This window comes from Argentina anserina, chromosome 3 (genome assembly GCF_933775445.1).
Source record: "Argentina anserina chromosome 3, drPotAnse1.1, whole genome shotgun sequence".
In the NCBI taxonomy this organism is placed as follows: Eukaryota; Viridiplantae; Streptophyta; class Magnoliopsida; order Rosales; family Rosaceae; genus Argentina; species Argentina anserina.
The window spans coordinates 33158189-33179677 of record NC_065874.1 but is presented as its reverse complement, the minus strand read 5'-3'; the positions used below and the strand labels follow the sequence as shown (position 1 = coordinate 33179677).

At 39.7% G+C, this 21489-nt stretch overlaps 3 protein-coding genes and 1 pseudogene across 4 annotated transcripts in view; 3 read left to right on the top strand and 1 right to left on the bottom strand.

Moving 5' to 3' along the window:
• The window catches only part of LOC126788917 (heterogeneous nuclear ribonucleoprotein 1), a 156219-nt gene that overhangs the window by 36175 nt on the left and 98555 nt on the right, over positions 1–21489 (bottom strand). The window lies entirely within an intron of this gene.
• LOC126788918 (farnesyl pyrophosphate synthase) overlaps positions 1–21489 on the top strand; it is an 87391-nt gene that overhangs the window by 13016 nt on the left and 52886 nt on the right. The gene's annotated exons all lie outside the window — the stretch shown is intronic.
• LOC126787542 (pentatricopeptide repeat-containing protein At1g62680, mitochondrial-like) lies at positions 331–1119 on the top strand. Its single transcript, XM_050513406.1, has one exon. The coding sequence runs from the start codon at positions 331–333 to the stop codon at positions 1117–1119; it is 789 nt and encodes a 262-aa protein (XP_050369363.1).
• On the top strand, positions 4942–16173 carry LOC126787541 (F-box/kelch-repeat protein At3g06240-like; annotated as a pseudogene).

The following is a 21489-nucleotide window of genomic DNA, read 5'->3' as shown; positions in this document are numbered from 1 at the left end:
GTAAGCTTGTTAAGGTTGAGGCGAGTTTTTTAAAACATTGATCACTACACCCTAAACATTCTCATCAATTGCTACTGCAACTTGAACCAAATGGGGTTTGGATCATGTCTTGGGAAAGTACTCCAAATTGGGTCTTGAACCGGATGTTGTTACCTTCACCACTTTGATCAACGGCTTTGTTCTCAACAATCAAGTCCTCGAGGCCGCACGAGTTTTAACCAAAATGCTGGAGAAGGGAACTGTCAACCTAATGTGTTTACTTTCAGCACACTCATAAAAGGCCTTTGCAAGACAGGGAACAACAGTGCAGCTATTCAGTTGCTCAAGCACATGGAACAAAAGGGTTGTAGGCCAAACGTAGTTTCCTATAACACCATCATCGATGGTCTCTGTGAGGCTACACTCATTGGTGAAGCCTTGAAACTCTTCGCTGAAATGACCAGAAGCGATCTTGATCCAAATGTCGTCACTTACACTTGTTTGATTCAAGGACTTTGCGATATAGGCAGGTGGAAGCAAGCTACAAGGCTGTTGGATGGGATGTTGAGTAAAGGTATACTTCCCAATTTACACACCTTCAGTGTCTTAGTCAATACACACTCTAGGGAGGGGATGGTTATGGAAGCCAAAAGTGTGGTACAAATGATGATTCAAAGTGGCATTGAACCTGACACGATCACATACAGTTCTCTTATGGACTGTTACTGTTTTCGAGGCGAAATGGATGAGGCCAAGAAAGTCTTTGATCTAATGGTTAGGAAGGGCTGTATGGTTAATGTTCATAGTTGTAGCATATTGATAAACGGATATTGCAAGAGTAGAAAGGTCGATCAGGCTCACAATATTTTTAAGGAAATGACTTGTTGGGAGCTTGTTCCAAACACTGTTACTTTTAACACTCTTATTAACGGTTTCTACAAAGCAGGGAGGATAGAAGAGGCAGAAAAGTTGTTATCTGATATGCAACGTGGTGGCCAACTTCCAGATGTTCGAACTTATGCTGTTACACTTGATGGCATGTGTAACAACCAACAACTTTCAGCAGCACTGGAATTGCTTCGAGAGATGGAAGGCAAGAAGTTGGAGCTAAATAGAGTCTGCAGTAGATATGTTCTCTAGTTTGTCTGCGAAAGGAGTACAGCCTGATATGAGGACAAGCAATATAACTGGAATTGGTTGGATATATAACTTGATTATTTCTTCATACACATATCAACCTATATATACTAATCTACGAATTCACTTTCCGGGATTCAATCCGTAAAACACGGATCATGTTTCCCGCCACTATACATGCCAACACTCCCCCTCAAGTTGGTGCATACATATCGACCATGCCCAACTTGCTAAGTGAATCATAAAAAACTCTTTTTGACACTCCTTTTGTGAGCATATCGGCAAGTTGCTCTTCTGTGGAAACAAAAGGAAAACTAATGATCTTTGCGTCTAGCTTTTCCTTTATAAAATGACGATCAACCTCCACATGTTTTGTACGATCATGTTGCACAGGGTTATGCGAAATATCAATAGCTGCCTTGTTGTCACAGTACAGCTGCATAGCACATTTAGGCTTAATACCCAAGTCTTCTAGTAGATTTCTAAGCCATAATAATTCGCACACTCCCTGAGCCATACCTCTGTATTCTGCTTCAGCACTAGATCGAGCTACCACATTTTGTTTCTTACTCCTCCACGTAACAAGATTGCCTCCAACAAAGGTATAGTACCCTGATGTGGACCTCCGATCGGTAACATTTCCAGCCCAGTCTGCATCTGTGAAGCCACAAATCTCAAAGATATTGTTGTGATTAGAAAACATTACTCCTCTCCCTGGAGCTGACTTCAAGTATCTCAAAATCCTTACAACAGCATCCATATGATCCACACTTGGATTATGCATGAACTGACTCACTACACTTACTGCATATGCAACATCTGGCCTGGTATGTGACAAATAAATCAGGCGTCCAACTAGCCTCTGATATCGAGCTTTGTCAGTGGGAACTTGATCTGGATACTCTGCTAACCGATGGTTCTGCTCAATAGGAGTATCAATTGGAGTGCAATCTAACATCCCTGTCTCCGTTAGTAGATCAAGGATGTACTTCCTCTGACACAGATAGATACCATCACTTCCCCGGGCTACCTCAATACCCAAGAAGTACTTGAGTGTACCTAGGTCCTTCATCTCAAACTCTGTGGCTAGCTGCTTTTGTAATCTGTCCACCTCAATAGTATCATTACCAGTAACTACCATATCGTCAACATATATGATTAGGGCTGTTACCTTCCCTTGTTGGTGTTTGAGAAATAATGTGTGGTCTGAATTACTCTGCACGTATCCAATTTTCCTCATGAATTGTGAGAATCTTCCAAACCAAGCACGAGGTGACTGTTTAAGACCATACAAAGACTTTCTCAATCTGCATACGGAGTTACTTGGAGAAGTGGCCACATATCCAGGCGGAAGATCCATGTATACTTCCTCTGTTAGTTCTCCATGAAGGAATGCATTCTTAACATCAAACTGCCTAAGTGGCCAGTTCAAGTTAGCAGCGATAGAGAGCAATACCCGGATAGTGTTTATCTTTGCAACAGGTGCAAATGTCTCATCATAGTCTATGCCATATGTCTGGGTGAACCCCTTTGCTACTAGGCGTGCTTTATACCGGCTTACTGACCCATCTGGATTATGCTTCACTGTAAACACCCATCGACATCCTACAGTCTTCTTGCCATATGGTGGAGGTACAAGCTCCCAAGTATTGTTCTTTTGTAATGCTTCCATCTCTTCCTCCATTGCTTTCCTCCATTTTGGATCGCCCAATGCATCCTGCACTTTGTTAGGTACTGATACAGTAGATATTTGATTCACAAATGACTCATATGACTTAGATAATCTTTTAGTAGATATAAAATTGGCCACCAGATACTTGGATTTAGTCTGAAGGGTAGGTTCATATTTTTTTGTTGGTTGACCTCGAGTAGACCTATTTGGCAAAACATATTGTCTACTATTAGCCTGAATAGAATGACTAACCTCAGATGAGTGATCTTCTGCACCAAGAGAGCATTGATCAGGGGTATAAGTAGTACGAGATACATGAGGGGCAGTTGTGTTGTCAGCTTCCGGTGCCTGAATCTCTTGAGTGACGACCTCCGGTGGTGCCTGTGTGGCTGACACTTTGGTAATCTCAACAGATCTTGTTACCATATCGACTGGCTCACTTGTCTCCCCCTCTCTATGATACAGCTCTTCAAAATAGGAATTCTCCCCCTGAAGAGCAGTATCAGAAGAGGAAAAATAACTCATATCCTCAAAAAAGGTAACATCCATAGTGACATAGTACTTCCGAGTAGGGGGATGGTAGCACCGGTACCCTTTCTGATGGCTGCCGTACCCAACAAAAACACATTTAACTGCCCGGGCATCTAACTTAGAACGCTGATGTTGTGGAAGATGAACAAAAGCAACACAACCGAAAACACGGGCAGGAAGATTATGAAACGAGGGTAATTTGACATGAGATGCAAGCACCTCATATGGAACTTTCCCTTGAAGAACACGAGATGGAAGACGATTAATAAGGTGGGCGGAAGTAATGACAGCATCACCCCAAAGGTATTTAGGCATGTGGGCACTAAAAAGAATACACCGAGCCATATCAAGTAAATGACGATTTTTCCGTTCAGAAACCCCATTTTGCTCAGGTGTGTAAGGACACGTTGTTTGATGAACAATCCCGTGTGCGTTAAAGAACTCCTGAAAGACATGATTCATATATTCCCCCCCATTATCAGAACGAAGAACTCGAATGGTAGCATTATATTGTGTTTGGATATTGGCATGGAAGGCACGAAAGGCTGGAAACACCTCATTTTTATTTTTAAGAAGAACAATCCAGGAAAGACGTGTGCAATCATCAATAAAGGACACAAAATAACGCATTCCTGACATAGTAGACTCTTTAGAGGGTCCCCAAACATCAGAATGAATTAATTCAAAAGGAAGAGAACTTTTAGTAGAAGTACTAGGGGAATAGGTAGATCGATGACTCTTGCCTAAAACACATGTCTCACAACATAAACAAGACTCGTCCACACTAAGAAATAAAGTAGGCATTGATTTTTTCATAACACTAAAAGATGGATGCCCTAAGCGACGATGCCATAACCAAACTTCACTTAGCTTGTCAGAAGTGGAGAGTAAAGCGGTCCGAGACTGTCCCCCTGTTTTTTCCCCTGCGTATGTCAGATCCAGATGAAACAACCGGCCCCTCAGATACCCCCGACCAATTGCCCGTCCGGTGAGAAGATCCTGAAATATTACATACATAGGAAAAAAGGTCACAGAGCACTGAGCGTCAGCGTTTAATTGGGGAACAGATATCAAATTATGGGATAAAGCAGGGACATAAAGAACATTGTGAAGCTCTATGGTGGGAGTAATACGAACGGACCCTGTCCCTAACACGGGGAATGCCTCACCATTAGCATTAGTAACATAGGGTACGGGTGGATGAGACAATACGGTGAAATAAGATTTGTCATAAGTCATATGATCGGATGCACCAGAATCAATAATCCATGTATCAAAACTAACAGAGTGAGAAATATTAAAGGCCATACCAATTGGACCGCGACCAACTATGGAGACGGTAGGTGCTCCTCCAGCAGTATGATGATCATGCCCAACCACTCCATAGATATCGGGTTCCGGAACTAATTGAAGAGCTGCTTTCGCCTGGGGTCGATAATGAGGCCTCTTAGGCCTAAGGTGTGGATATAATTTCCAGGCCGGGCTTCTCGGATCTGGGCCGGGCTTCTCGGATCTGGGCGGGTCGGTTTCGGGCGCGGATGCAGCGATCTTGACGCGGTCGGTTTCGGGCGTGGAAGCAGCGCGATGCGGCGGTCTTGACGCGGCGGTGCTGACGGAAAGAGATGCCCGGTGGTTTGCAGCAGCGGGACGGCAACGAGGGAGCTTTGTCACCGGAAGCTTTGTCGAGGCGCCGAGGGGCTTCGCCGGTGTTGAGGGGCTCGTCGGTGTTCGTCTGTGTCGAAGAGAACGGCGCTCGTCGAGGAGAACGGCGCTCGTCGAGGTGCCGAGGAGGTGAGGTTGCAGCAGCGGGAGCGACGAGGAAGGCGGCGCTCGTTGACTTCTGGAGCACGACGCCGGGAAAGAAAAAAAACAAACAGTCGGTTATTCCGACTAATTACCGGAAGCTGCAAACACCAAACCCAGGTAAAACAGAGCACGGCTCTGATACCAACTGGAATTGGTTGGATATATAACTTGATTATTTCTTCATACACATATCAACCTATATATACTAATCTACGAATTCACTTTCCGGGATTCAATCCGTAAAACACGGATCATGTTTCCCGCCACTATACATGCCAACAATATATTGATTGATGGATTTTGTAAAGGAGGCTTGCTAAGTAAAGCAGAAGATTTACTTAGAGGAATGGAAGAGAAATGTTTTTCTCCTTATGTATGTACTTATAATAGACTTATCCGAGGGTTTATCAATAATAATGAGGCATCAAGGGCTGTGGAACTTATTCGAGAAATGCATAAGAGGGGTTGCTCTGCAGATGCATCAACTTTCGAATTGATATTGTCCAAGAATAGAGTGGATTCGACTTTGTTGACATTGTTGAAAGATTCATTGTAAAGCTCTCCTGAATATTTGAAACAGAAATTTCCCTGTACAACAAAAAAGGTTGAAGCTTCTGCTCCTTTAGCATCATCGGAGGTATTATTATAATTTTTTTTTCTGACCAGAAAACAGAAATAATAGTGAATGTTATTTGTTAGTGTATGACCTGAAGACTAGTCTGAAAACTCAATGCTACTTCCTGATTTTCAAGTTAACCATTTTAATATTCTTATCTCCTCTTATCAATTCGGACTTTCAAATTCCATTACTTAAAAGAGTGCTAGCTGAATTTGCTGATATATTGTGAAATGAATGGTGCAAGCTGCCACTCATATGGTGCAATCCTCTGGGGCATTGAGATTTGAATATCTGTATCTGTATAATAGATGTTTGTATGGATGTGTCTTGTCTGTCTGTGCTTCCCCAGTATGACTTAAATTGTTTGCAAACTCATGTCATCTTTCTTTTAGATTGTGTTACCGATGCTCTGATATTTTCTATTCTCCATAACTTCTGTCTGATTTGGGTTAATGAATTCTGTTAGTATCACGGATAACAAGTCCATGGTTCAATTCAGACCATGGATAGATGATAGTCCTTTACCCTCTAAATTTTCAGTTATTAGAACATCATTTTTTCAGTCAATGGTTATATTTTCCGTTGGAGGCAAATATTCTACAAGTAATTACTTCGTGAAATGAAGAGAGATTGGTATTTGCATTTGAGTGCTGGCTATTATTTGAGCTTAAGATCTTTTATCTTGTGATCGTTGTATTCCTAAATGTATTTTCTGTGAGCTTGTGTGCAAGTAAGGAAGAATTAATCCTCTATGATGCTGCAATGCCGACAATGGGAATTCAAATCCCAGCAATGGCACTTGTGAGAGAAAAAGAATTGCTGGGTTGCTATCAGTAACAACTAACAAGCATCCTATTTTTATTTCTTCAAAGTTTCAAAGTTGGTGTGTTTGTAACAGAGTAACTAATGGTATCAACCCTTCCATTTGGTTTATGTTTATTTACCATTTGTAAGTTTTTTTTACACCCTCCAAAGCCAGTTTTTGACACATTCGGATTGGCAACAAAGGTTTCCCACAAGCCTTTAGCCGTGGGACTATTCCTCTGCCGAGACCCCGTTTGGCTGAAGAGGCATCGCAGCCCTCCCCCAGCCACCTTCACGGATATAGTAGTATCATTGTTTCCCCCCAACGTTCGAACTCCCGACCTGTTTGCCAAGCCACAATGTAATAACCCTCGTTTTCAAACAATATTTGAAATTGAATTTAATTTTATTAAGTTGTGAAATTTAATTAGAATGGATGTGATTGGTTACGACGTTATGAAACGAGAAACGGATACGTTATCGGAACGTTTAATTCGAAAAAACGTTACGTTTCCGAACGTTTATATCGATTTTTAATCCGTTGCTCGGTTTCGAAAACTTTCTTCACGGAAGTTGTAGAGCTCGTCGATACGAGTTCGTGAGTATGTGACACGTTCGAAACGGATATCGTACGTAAAAGTTATTAACGTCGGAAGTTAGTTTCCGATTTGGAAACTAGTATAAATAGAACATTTATGAGATTAGGGTTTCCATAATTGGAAACCCCTCATTCGGCCCGCCTCCCTTCTCTCTCTCCCTCTCTCGCTCTCTCTCACTCACCCCGAGCCCTCCCTCTCTCCGAAAATCTTCTCACCGATCTGCCTCCTTCCGAGGCACCGTGAAGTACACCGCCCAGCCTAGCATCACCGCAAGGACTCCCTCAGCCACCCTCGAGCTCGCCACACCTCCCCGCGCCGGCGTGAGTCCCGCCGCGCTCCAACCCGAGGCCTCAAACTTCATCGCCGCCATCGCACCACACCGACAACGCGAGGACACGAAGGGAGCATCACGACGCCGAATCCTCGCCTTGGAGCTCTCTGCCATCGATCCAAGGGTAAAACCGCACGATCTCAGTCCTCCCCAAGGATTTGAAATCCATCGGCGATTCAAGCCTTTCCGAGGCCAAATCGGAGGGTCTAGCTTCGAATTAAGGTATGGTGTGGTTGTATTTGATGGTTGTTTGTGATTGTAAATGAATTGGGATCGATTTGTGAGGATCAGAGGTGTTGGAGGAGGAGAGGGTTACCGCCGTGTAGTAGTGGCGCGTGGGGGAGCGTGGAAGGTGCAGGAGAGGGTCTGCCACCGTAGGAAGGAGGAGGAAGAGATGAGGGATAGATTTGAGGTAGCGGTGGCGTGCTACGCGCCGTGGTTAGCCTCGGCGCGTGGGCCCCACGCGCGGCCGGCCGGAGGTGGCGCGTGTGCCACACGCGCCGCCGTGTGGCGGCGGTGTAATTAGTTTTGACTGAAAGGGTATTTTGGTAATTTACTGTGTAACGGTAAATGTAAATTTTATTTACGTATGGTAAATGTAATTAAGTTTTACCTACGGTAAATGTAATTATAAATTACTTTCAGTAAATGTAAAAAGTAATTTGTAAAAGGGTAAATTAGTAAATTTTATTTACTGAATTTGTATTTACATTTAAATAGTATGTATACGTACAGAAATACGTATTAATATTTATACGTACAGAAATACGTATTAATATTTATACGTACAGAAATACGTATTAATATTTATACGTACAGAAATACGTATTAATATTTATACGTACAGAAATACGTATATAAATATTTATACGTACAGAAATACGTATTAATATTTATACGTACAGAAATACGTATTAATATTTATACGTGCAGAAATACGTATATAGTATTTATACGTACAGAAATACGTATTAATATTTATACGTACAGAAATACGTATATAATATTTATACGTACTGAAATACGTATTAATCGTATATTTGCACAGTAACCGTGAATAGTGAACTGTGAACAGTAACTTCGTATAAACCAAAATTGCTGAACAGTAGCCGTTTATTACTGTTTTGGCATTTAAAGGTTTACGAAACGATTCTAAATGCTTGTCTTATCTCTTTAAGGTGATCGCTAAATCGAGGAAAGGGATTATTATCGGAAATTGAGGAATTACGCTCAAGTCAATAAGGTGAGTAAAATCTCACTGAATTTACGAATCTACCCTTGTGGTGATTCAACATTTTGCAAGTGTGTTTATCAATTGAATTATAACATGTATATAATTTAGTGGACTACATATATATAGTATAATGGTAAAAGGTACATAATATATATATAGTTCATTAAATTACGTACTGTTATTAATGCATTAAAAATAGTCATTTCAGTGACGGAAAATTGAGCATGAGTATGTGAGAATATTGTACGTATTTCTTCAGGTGTTTGTGAAACATGACATGTATAGGATATAGTGGACTATGTATATATTGTATAAATGGTAATAAATACGAATATATATAGTTTACTATATAATATACTGTTATGATTTTTTGTTGTGGTGATATCGTGAAAGTTTTAAAGCGTACAATATGATGAGTGATTATTGTACATGATTTTATCACGGAGAATGTAATAAAATTGTGATTTGTCTTCGGACGTGATGTGTGGTACAATATGATGTGTGATTATTGTACGTGTTTTTAACATTGTGATTGTTAAAATGTGAATTGTCTTCGGACCTGATTTTTGGTACAATATGATGTGAGATTATTGTACGTGTTTGGCAAGTCGAAACCTAGCCTTTGGCCGGGCGAAAGTTACGATACAGTTAGAGCTCTAGTCTGTCTGCCTTAGTACTGCATGTGAGGTAACGGGTGGTTATCTGCTCATGGGTACTCGGTGTATTTTGGATGTTGGGTAGCGGGTGGCTATCCAATATCAACGGTGTATTACGAGAGGGGTAACATATGTGTACCAGCGTTCTTGGTACCCGTATTATAAATGCATTGGGTAACCAGAAGGGTTACTTAATTTCCTCATGAGCTTTTTATTTCATATTTCTTTGGGTCAACCAGATGGGCTGACCATTGGCTCATGGGGGCATTTATATTTGTTGTTTTGTGATCTTTCGTATATTTTGATATGCGAACTGTATTGTGATTTTACTCATACGAGCTATAAGCTTACCGGGTTTGTGTTTACAATCCCGGTGCACCAATTCGATGGTGTAGGGGATAACTCTGCAGGTGTTGATTAGTGGAGGTTGAGTGACGACTACAGAGGCTCGAAGTCGTTCGGATCCTACTTGTGGTGAGATTTTAGCATGGATTCGTGTGTGAGGATTTGTGTATTTTCATTTGTGAGATTTGTGAGCGATTTGTGAGAATTATTACATTTCCATTTGTGTATGGATTATAATTTGGGTTGTAATAATTGGTTGTCTGAGTTGTATTGAGATCTCAGAATTGATCCGCTGTTACACTTAAATGATTTCGATTTTATTGAGATTATTTTGTGTTTAACGACTTTAGAATTTTGAGTTTTTAAGCTCGAAATTTTGGGGTCGTTACACACAAGATACCCGAGATAGGAGCCCCACTTATTCCACTACATCACTTTGCCAGTGGTTTACCATTTGTAAGCTAGTCTGGGATTGTTTCCAGTTTAAATGTTGAATTATTATAATCATTATGAAACCTAGAATATTCTCTACTAGCGCTGGTGGAATTGTTGAACATTAGTCTTGGTCTTGCACAAGAATACCCAAACCCAAAAGCATTCTATCCCATTAAGTCCACAAAGCTGAACATATCTACACACTCCTAGTTCGGAGCTGTTTGCCGGCCACCACATTCCGTCCTGTGGCCGTTTAGTTTTGTTGATTCAACTCTTCTTCTTTTTTTTGTTGATTCAACTCAATTATATATGTGATTTACTGATTTATGTCTCTGTAGAACACACGTGTTTAAACACTAGTGCGAGTAAAGAGGAGCCCAACCGATACACCATCTGGGCTCTAAAGCCCAAGTCCTCAGAACCCAAAAACCATAAATATTTATGTATCATCAATTCATCATCGCCTCCCTCCTCTACTGCTCTTCATCTTCTTAGAATCTCAGATTCAGATTCTCTGTTGTGCTCAAATAATCACGCACTTCATCCCTGAGTTTCTTCGGGTAAGTTTTTCTTTGCTCATTTGTTCAGATTCTGTAAAAAAAAATTATTGCTTTGGGTGAAGTAGATTAAATCCAACACAACCCAAGATATTCCAACCATTTAGTATCTCCAGTATAGAGAAACCAAACTAGGTTTAAATAGTGTTGCTTACTTCTTAGTTCAGTTAATTGTGTTTCTGGATCCAACTGTCCAAGTGCTTTAGTTGGAGTAATCTGTACAAGTCAGTCAATGTCAGGAGAATGAGGATATGAAAGAAATGGGCTCATGCAATGGTTTTGATACTTCTAGGCGATCGCTCGGGATATATGAACTTGTCAATCTGGAACCTAACTACTGGATTCTTTCGCAAAATTCCTAATCCAAGTTTCCGGTTGAAGTCTATACAATTACCCAATAAAGAGTTCCTCTTCTTTATAAGTCATGGTTTTGGTTATGTGTCGGAGACTGATGACTACAAGCTTGTTTTGATAAAACCTGCCATTGGTGATCTGCTGAAAGTCCATATCTTTTCTTTGAGAGCCAATATTTGGAGAGTTATTACAGCTCCTTATTCGTCATGGCCGGGCTGGAATAGTGGACAGGGGACATTTTCAAATGGGGCAGTTCACTGGGTTATCGACAGCAGAAATAAGGGTCCGGATCCAGTTATATATGCCTTTGACTTGGCAAAAGAGGAGTTAAGGAAAGTGCCATTGCCGCCTGTTTTGTGGCAAAATGAAGACAGCAGAAATCCAACAGTGATAAATAATTAAATACTATTGTTCATTTAGGAGGTTACCTTAGCATATCGTCTCGGAAGCGTTATGATCATAAAGTAGATGAAGCTTGGGCAATGACAGTGTATGGGGTGCCTACATGGGATCTTGTAGGGCTGAGATCGGTACGGGACGGGTCGGGATTCGACCTATTCCGATCCCGATCTCGAAAATAAAATCGGGATCGGAACGGGTCGGGATTCGACCTAATACCGAATCATCCCGATCCCGATCGGTTCGGGACGGGTTCGGGACCAATCTGGACCAATCGGGATCATTCTACATATTACTTTTTTTTTTTTGAAAACCTGCACATTACTGCTTGCAATCAAGAACATAGCACAATAACAAGTTCATACTCATATAGCAAACTAATACAAAACCAGTAGCCAAACTTAATACAAACCAGTAGCCAAACTTAATACAAACTAGTAGCAAAAGGCCAAACTTAATACAAAACTAGTAGCTGAAAACAACAGTAAACAGTTCATACTTCATAGCAAACTTAATAAATAATAACATATCAAGAACATAGCAACAACAATAGCTTCAGATAAAACACCATTAACTTGTCTCTGAATCATATTCAGATCCCAGCTCAGTGTCATCATCACTGACTTCATCATCTGATTCATCATCAACTTCAACAACTTGTTTCTTTCCCTTGAATATTGGAGGAGGACAGTTACTTGAAGAGGTTGTGCTTACATGCTCTGAAAGACAAACAATTTCATTTAGACATTTAGTACCCAGTCTTAAGTGAATAAGTGTCTAACAATCAATGCTTCAACAGATTTGTAATCAATGCTTCAAAAAAAATTAATAAGATAGCATTAAAGTGACTAAACCACAAACAATCAAGTAATCAACAATTCAAAATGAATTACCTCTCTCACACTGCTCATAAAACTCATTGTCTGTAATGGATGGTTCCTCTTGTATGCAGCTAATTTCATTACCCCTCAACCAGCTTTGTAAACATATCAATGCTTCAACAGAGTTAGGAGTCAAGGAACTCCTAAAGCTGTCAATGACTCTGCCTCCGGTGCTAAAAGCAGACTCGGATGCAACAGTTGAAACTTGAATAGCCATTACATCTTTGGCTATTGCTGCAAGAACAGGGTACTTGGGTCCATTCATCCTCCACCATAGCAAAATAGGAAATTCAAATGCTTCCTTCTCATTAGGGTTAGTGACCTCAAGAGGATCCAGCAAGTATTTGTCAACTTCATGCACAACCACAGCCTCATCAAGCTCAGAAACAACCTTGCTCCAGTCAGCCATGTAACCTCAGCTGCCACTACTTGATCCTGAGCTTTGTGATGTGCTACTAACGTTTCTTTCAGCTGTCTTCTTTACAGTAGCATACGTTGGTGCATATTCTTCATACAAGGACATCAACACATCCTTCAACTTCTTCGTTTTAGTCTCCACCTCTTGCTTGGTAAAGCCTTCTATTGTGAAGAGATGACTTATGTGTCTGAGCTTACACCTAGGATCAAGAACCAGCCCCACAAATACCAATGGATTCAAATCAGAATAAGTCCCGTAGTACTTGAGGAACTTGGCCTTCATCTGTTGGGCCATCTCATACAAAGTCTTCTCAGTTTCTGTTTGTGTTGCTATTTCAGGCTGCACAAGGAGCTTTCCAATCTCAGTTTCCATTGCTAAAACATCATGAAATGTGGTGTGGATAGTGGGACGATTACTTGCACTAGCTCTTAGAGTAGCTTCGAAAAACGTCAAAAGAAAATGCACAAACACTTTTACCTTATACCATTCTTCCTCCTTGGGTGGTCCTACTTTAGGCCTCCTGCCTTTGGTTGGAAGCAAGTTTCCCTCCTCATCAAACTCTTCGTCAGGCTCATTGAAATATGCTGCAAAACCAGTGTCTGCTTCAACTGCCATTCTTGCAAAGACTGCTTTGAACTTCAAGGCAGCTTGCAACATTAAAAATGTTGAATTCCACCTTGTAGGAACATCCATAACAACCAGACTTTGACAAGAGATCTCTTCCTTTGCTGCACATGTCTTAAAGCTTTCCAACCTTGATGGTGAAGATCTCACAAACTTCACTGCGTTTCTTATCGCTAACACTGCTTTATTCAACCTTTTTAACCCACTTCCAACTATCAAATTACAAATATGGGCTGTACACCTAACATGCATGTGTTGACCCCCTAATATGGATTCCGGTTTTTCTCTTTTGTTCAGTTTGGACCTAACATAATCAATGGCACACTTATTTGCTGCAGCATTATCGACTGTGATGGTAAGAACCTTGCTAATTCCCCACTGAAGCAAACACGCCTCGATAAGAAGACCTATAGAATTCCCGCTGTGAGAAGATATAATGCAGAAGTTGATTATCCTCTTATGCATTTCCCACTTATCATCGATAAAGTGTGCCGTTAGCACCATGTAGTTCATGTTTTGAACACTTGTCCAAGTATCGGTAGTGAGGCACACCCGATGACATTTAATATCAGAAATCAACTTCTTCTTCGTCTTATCATACAAACTCAGAAAGTTCTTCACCAAAGTTTTCCTACAAGGGACTTTAAACAAAGGCACTGCAACATGACAAAAGTGCCTAAATCCTTGCTTTTCAACAAACCTAAAAGGAAGTTCATCAACTACAACCATTTCAACACAAGCTTGCATCACTGCATCAGGATTATATGCTACCATCTTCATCGTATTGCCCTTACTTTTATCACTAGAAAATACTGGCTGATTTTTCTCTACTACTTTCACTTTCCTACCCGGATAAAACTTGTAGTTAAACTTTAAGTGCCTAAGCATCCCTGAATTTCCATTGCTACGAGAATCACAAGCATAGTCTCCTAAAGGACCCTTAGGACAGTATCTACACTTGGCCCTCTGAGATTCATGTACAATATCTTTCTTACCCTTCACCTTAGTGACTTTCCTGTCTGTATATTCATCAAAATGCTTCCATACCCAACTACGTTTCCTACTATTCCGAGTATCTTGACTAACATCAGAAGCTTCTTCACTAATTTGGGGCAATGAATTAGAGAGAGAAGGAGTTGTACCAGAAGAAGAATTGACCGGAGTCGTCTGAGCAGAGAGAGACATAGTTGTACCAGGTCCAGATGTAATGATTGCTTCGGCTGCTTCCTCCGGCCTAAGTCTCTTCTTACTCTTTCTAATCTGTAAGAGAATGAAAATTGCAGTAAGAATTAAGATATTCCCAACCCAGAACAATGAAATCTAAATGTAATCCTTAACAATGAAAACCATAAACTTACTCCCAGTTTTCCCATTGAAGATTGGCGATAGCAGAGAGGCGTCTGAGAGCAGAGACACGACTGAGAGAGAGTAGAGAGTCGGGAGAAGAGAGTCGGGAGAAGAGAGTCGCGAGAGCAGACTAGCTAGCAGAGAGTCGACTGAGAGCAGACTAGCTAGCAGAGACGCGATTGAGAGAGAGCAGAGAGGCGAGAGATGAGAGTCGCGAGAGCTGAGAGTGAGAGAGAGCATCAGAGAAGAGAGGCGATTGAAGAACTGTGTTAGAAATCTAGGTTTCTCTGCTTTAGTCTCTCTCTCTCTTAAGTTTTGGACTGGGCTTCGAGAATTTGGACTGGGCTTAGATATTCGGGACGGGTCGGGATTTTCGGTATCTATTCGGCCCATCCCGATCCGACCCGTTTACTTTAATTCGGGGTCGGGACGGGTCGGGACGACATAATTTTAGAGGTGTATCCCGACCCGATCGGGACGGGATCGGGACGGGTCGGGTTCGGTATCGGGATTTCGGTATTGGATTCTCAGCCCTAGGATCTTGGGTTCGACTCTGTCAACTTGATGCAGAAGATTTGCGTATCTTTAATGAATATTACACTACATGGGATCTGTGTTTTGTTACAGAGAGCAATACGATGGTGATAAGATTGGGTAAGGAGTTGTTTTGGATTGAATGCGGTAACAAAAAGAAGCCGTATAATGTCTTTTGCTGTAACATTCTCGAACCTATTCTTGGCGCAAATTCAACCTTTTTTCGGCGCGTTTCCGAGCGTATTATTAGGTGCAAAGATATGTGCCGCTGAAGCCCCATCGGATGAGTTCCGGATATAGTCGGAAAAGCGTCGGAGGTTGTCGGATAGGGTAGTAAAAAGACAACTTTGCCATTCTCTGCCTGAGTCGTGAAAATTACGGAGAGGTAAATTACACTAGGCCCACCCAAACTGAGCCCGCATCGGCCCAATTTCTCAGCCATTATCCAACAAGAGGTAAACAGTGCAACACAGACTCCCCCGGCGCCCTAGGCTGTGTGTGGATTAGACGAATCCTACTGAGATCGAACCCTCTACCTCTCCACAAGTCTCACACAACCTCCTCTCATCTCCTCCCACCGCCTCTCCTTTACTACCGCCTCCCCGACAACCTCACCTCCGTCAACGACGGTTCCTCCAGTTTTGACGTGCCTCCGTTCACTTCGCCGAACAATTTCACTAGAGACTTCAGACAAAAGCTCCAAGGTGCTTCTTCAAGGGATGAGCTGGTTGGAAGGTTAATTCGTTTTTAGTAGGTTAATTATGATTATGTGACTCATATTAATTGTAATGCTTTGGCAGAAATGGGTTCAATCACAAGGCTACAGGCCCGGACAAGCTATGATGCTGTGGAAGTGTCTCTACGGGAATGATTTGTGGGCGAATCACAGTGATCGGCTGGAGAAGGTTTGACACGTATCCACACTCTCTTTCCTAATGCAATCGTTTTCGTAACTGCAAAATCAAAGACTTACGACTACTATATGCTCGTGTTGTAGGTTTAAACAAGGAATTTAGGAAGATGTTGAGTGAGAATCGAATGCTGAGTTTAAGGCATTGCCTTTGAAGGATATTATTACCGCGGCAGATGGAACTAGGAAGGTACATGAAATTGTTCCTCCCTGCGATGCTATTTAGTGTAGAAGTTATGGTGTGTATATGGGAACTTTAGGGACTAATTATAGTTGTGTTATTTGAGAACCTTATCATTGATTGCGGAACTCAAAAGGTTTCAGATTTTGTTCACTTTGGAAGATGGCATGGTGATTGAGACCGTTGTCATACCTTCCTGGTAGTAGCAGGAATACTGTTTGTGTTTCGAGTCAAGTGGGCTGTGGCATGAATTGCCAGTTCTGCTACTCCGGCAGGCAAGCTTACCAAATGATTGTCATGAACCCTATTGAATGATACAAGAAAATAACTACCAGAATTCATATTGTAATTTGCCAATTGGCAAGTCAAAAAGGAGCAAGATTTCTAAATTTACAACCATCTCTGGATAATCAGTATTTTCATAATATTGCATGCACAGTAATCACACTCCATACTTGAATGCATCATCATTGGATACATCTGCTAATCCATGCCAGGTCATCATGAACTGGCACAATCATGGTCATGAATATTTCAACTTGTAATTTAGACCAGCCAGTTGAGCACATAATTGAAGGGCACGAACAAAATCACATAACTTCCCAGCCTAGACTTATTATGCTCCTTTGCCATCATTTCTTTGTTTTATTACTAAGAAAGTTCAATTGAAGAGAACTCCTGACTCTTAATGCAAGTAATTGGAAGCCTAGAGGTTCACAGACCTATAAACAAACAGTCGATTATATAAACACAAGACTAGAACTAATTTACTATATACTATTTTTGAGTTGGTCGGTGCACTGTAGCTAAGCACTGTTCCCAGCTCACGCGTAAATTACGGTTATGCCCTCCGTCTGCTTATAACTGCACTCTTGCCATTTGCGTCTATGTAAGAGTCCACGATCGTCATTTTCTTATAACTCCCACATCCTCGCGTCGTTCTCCTGATTCCTGAAGCTTCTATAGCAGTCTCGATCGGTTGGTTCCTCCTCTATCCAGTTCATTGGAAATCTTCCTCATATTCTGGTATTGCATTAGGGATATAGAGACATAGATCGAGGTCAAGGGGCGATAGAAGAAACGATCTCTCTCCGGGTATGTTAATTGATTCTGGTACTTGGTTCAATTTTTGTTTGAAGTTTTTTCTTGCTGTGATGATCGAGCATATACTTGGGTCTTGGACTTTTTGCGATTTTAGATGTTTGGGTATTGATTATTTAACTGTATTTCAATGATCATGCGGCAGCCTTTTTTCTTGCTCAAGTAAGAAATTAAGAGGATTTGGGTCTTTCTGTGATGATGGAGCATATACTTGGGTGTTGGATTTTTTGCGATTTTAGATGTTTGGGTTTAATAGGATTTGGTCAAAACAGCTGAAGACATGAGAAATCATTATAAAGAGCATTACATTGAGAAATCCTATTTGATTTCTGGGCTTCAATTAGATTTGCAGAACTAGAAATCAGTACAAGTTCTCTTCTTTTCAATTAGATTGGCATAACCAAAATTAGGTAATTAACCAAAAAGAAGGCAGTGAAATAGGAAAAACAATAGTACATATATCTTTTAATTTTGGACATAATCATATGCAGTATGGTTTAGGTCTTCTGTAAGAAGGGTTTGCAAATTTGGATTTGTATTTATTTTCTGCAATTGTGTTTTTTTTTATGAATTGTTTACCAACTCAGTCAATATTGGTAGGCTGCAAGACTTAGTGTGTTATTGAATTTTACTTTCTATCTGACTTGATAATTACATAAGATCTTTATTTTCTATCACCCAAACCTGTACATTTTGTGATAGTAAATTGCAAATTGTTCTACGAAGTTTAATGACTATTTATATTGAATGGTATTGACAAATTTTTAATCTATGAGTAGGTATTGATTGTTTGTGATTTCTCTCTGATCGCAACATACAGAGACCCATAACAAATTCTCTGATTTTGAGTTTTATTTTCCCAGGTTATTCAGATTGTTGCTCGGAAATAAGGTACATTGTTTGATCTCCCTATTCGTGTGAGCTATAATGCATAACCCATAACCCATCTCCTATAAATTATGTATTAAGTTAATCCTTGGCCGCAGATCCTTGGCCGCCTCTATTTTGGGCTGATTAATTCCCAATTAATCCGATTAATATCCGATTAATCCTCTGGGCGCTGGTTTTTAGCTGTCCGCCCGATTAACGCCTAGCGTTTTTTAGAACCTTGGTATTAACTATAAATTCACCCAATTTTATGTCAGTTTAATACAATTATGAATTACTCTATATTAGTAAGGGTTGTTCGAATCTTAATATCCTTTGCTTCATTTATGTCATCTAATTTGGTATTTTGGTTTGATTCAAATATTGATTTCATGCAACAAAAAAACCTTGAAGTGAGGGGATTGTATATGAAGACCAAAAGACCACATTCACCTGGCTTTTAAATTGGGGTATATATGTCATACGTTTCAGATTTTAGCTATATCTGTGATAGGGTTTAGAGTTGTAAAGTAGTCCCACCTGAGTTCTATCAATTTTATATATATGGGTTTCAAAGTTTTTAAAGTAGTCCCACTTGAATTTTATCAATTTTGTATACATGTATGTTAGCACTCTACTTGATTCTGAATTAAATGCCAAGGCTTCTTGGTTCTGTGCAATTTATATTGATGTAGTTTGTGTCTCCTCTCACTCTATTATTCAGTTTGTATTGGTGCTGACTCTTTAGTTGATCTGTTATACAGGGGTGGGAAAACTAAACTAAACAAGTAGAAGTCTAGCAGTACTAAATGCACCAAACTCAAAAAAGCTCCCCTTGGGTACTTCATTGAAGATGTGAGGCCTCACGGTGGAATCAAGAAGTTATGCTCAGTTGCTTATTCTAATTTAAGTTTTTGTGCTTTCTTGATGTATGCAGTTCTTGGTTTGTATACTGTAACCAAATATACTGATAATTGTTGGTGTTTTAGTGCTAAACAAATCAAATTACTTTAAATTGTATCTATAATTTACTTAGAGACTATGTCACTGTAAGATGATTTTTGATTTGGTGTTTGATTGAAGGATACTGTACCTCCTGTTAGACTTTTAGTTTCTTATTAATATGTTTTATGTGTAGGAATAACTTTGGTGTACCTTTTGTATTAATATACTGTATCTTCTTTGGTTCAAGAGATTTTTCTTCTCTGTCGAGTGATGCACATCGATCAAAAGAGATTGAGATCATGAATGAAGAATCAAGCCGAGATTGGATCAGTTTTAAGGTACAATTTTATATAATTTCTAGAATCTATGCACCTTTTCTTTTCTTTTTTTGAGAATCAATGCAAATTTTCAATGTAAGATTTGAAAGAAATATTAAATTTGATTTAGTTTAAGTTGCATCTCTAAACTACAAATCGTAGACCTCTGTATCCTTTTTTTTTTTTGCCTTCAGCATTGGTGATTGCTTGGTTTATTTACTGTGGTCCATGTACTAAGGTACCAAGGTAATTGGTGATTGCTTGGTTTATCTACCGACTATCTTGATCGGTTAGTAAAGGAGCTTTTGGATTGTTGCTATTGGTTTTCACTTTTGAGTGTTATTGCTAGGAATAACTCATATGTATTTTATAGGTACTTGAACCGTTCGATTCACAGAGAGGATAAAGAGATGGTTATCTACGTGGTATGTACAGCTGTGGTTTACTCATATAAATAGCCCATGGCAATGTTTGGATATTTATCATACTGTAAACCACTTTTCTCTTGCTAACCTTCCTACTGTACACCTCAGCTACAAATTGCTGAAATGCCTCTCTGTAAGTATTTGTTGATTTTTCTCATTCAATTTCGTTCTATAATTTTGATTACATTGTACATAATTTAGTCAGGTTTGTCACTTTATTATTTCTTTGTTCAATTTTGTAGCTTTTTAGGTGTAGTAGCCTTCTTAAAATGCTTATCAAGATCATGAGCTTCACCAATTAATCTTATTGGCTTGGTTGATTATAGGTATCAAACATTGATTATGAAATCCTAACCAATATAACTTTTATGTTCTAATTTCAGAAGAAAAAAAATTTACAATTGATCTAGAGTTGATATATTTCCTGCGGATATATCAGGGATGACTCAACTAGGTTCAACCTTACATTAGCAAACCCCATTCTGTTTCAGGTATGGTAATGAAAGACTGAATAGATTCATCAAACTGTGATGTGCAAGGTGAACTATAATGCTCTCAAGTTTTCTTCCTGAGATGAAGCAAATGGCTGATTCATTTGCATAAAAATGAATCCACATTGGAAGTTGTTGCATTTATTATATAAATAGGATTGCTTCATTAAGGTATGTCTCATCTCTTTTTTAGTGTATCCTAGAATAAGTGGATCGTATTCTTCTTGCAGGACAAAATACTTGGTTGTCTTTATGCATGCATATAATGTCTAACATTTCAAGCAAATTTCTAACTGTATTATGTCACTAGCTTTTGATGACTTGAGAGGTGTCCAGGAGATTTCCTAATTGCATGTCAAAAGAACCATAAAACTACATTTGCTTGATCAAACATGTTGTTGCAGTACTGATGTAAAACTAATAGTAGCTTATTTAAAATAGAAAACCAAATTGTGGTTTTTTGGTGTTCCTTAAGAAGGTATGTATACTTTAGCTTCATCAAAGATTTCATTTGATATGTTTCTCATTCTAATGGATTCTTAAATGTATCTGAATTTCATCTTCAACTTTGTGGATTGTCTCCAAGTTTTTTTGTCTTCTTTTAAATGAAATGGACAAATCACTAAATTAGTAGTTAGTATCATATGCACATCACTCTAAGATAGTTGTTTTTGTATGTGCTATGTCTGTTTCAATACATATTATTGGTTATATGACTTTGAGTATAGCTCATGATCATACTTGATGATACAGTAGTACAGTTAAGTAGTTAACACTACACTAAACCATATGTTGTCAACTGATGTCACTATTCTTCATATTTATACATTAATCATCATAAGCAAGCCAAATTATAAACAATGCTGCAGATTAAAATATTAGCAAAGAGAGAATGTCCCTCTCATGCTCTATCTGTGCTACCACAGTAGCACCCTATACTGTTTATTCTGCTTCCTTTGCCAAACACAACTTAGTTTTCATTTACTGATA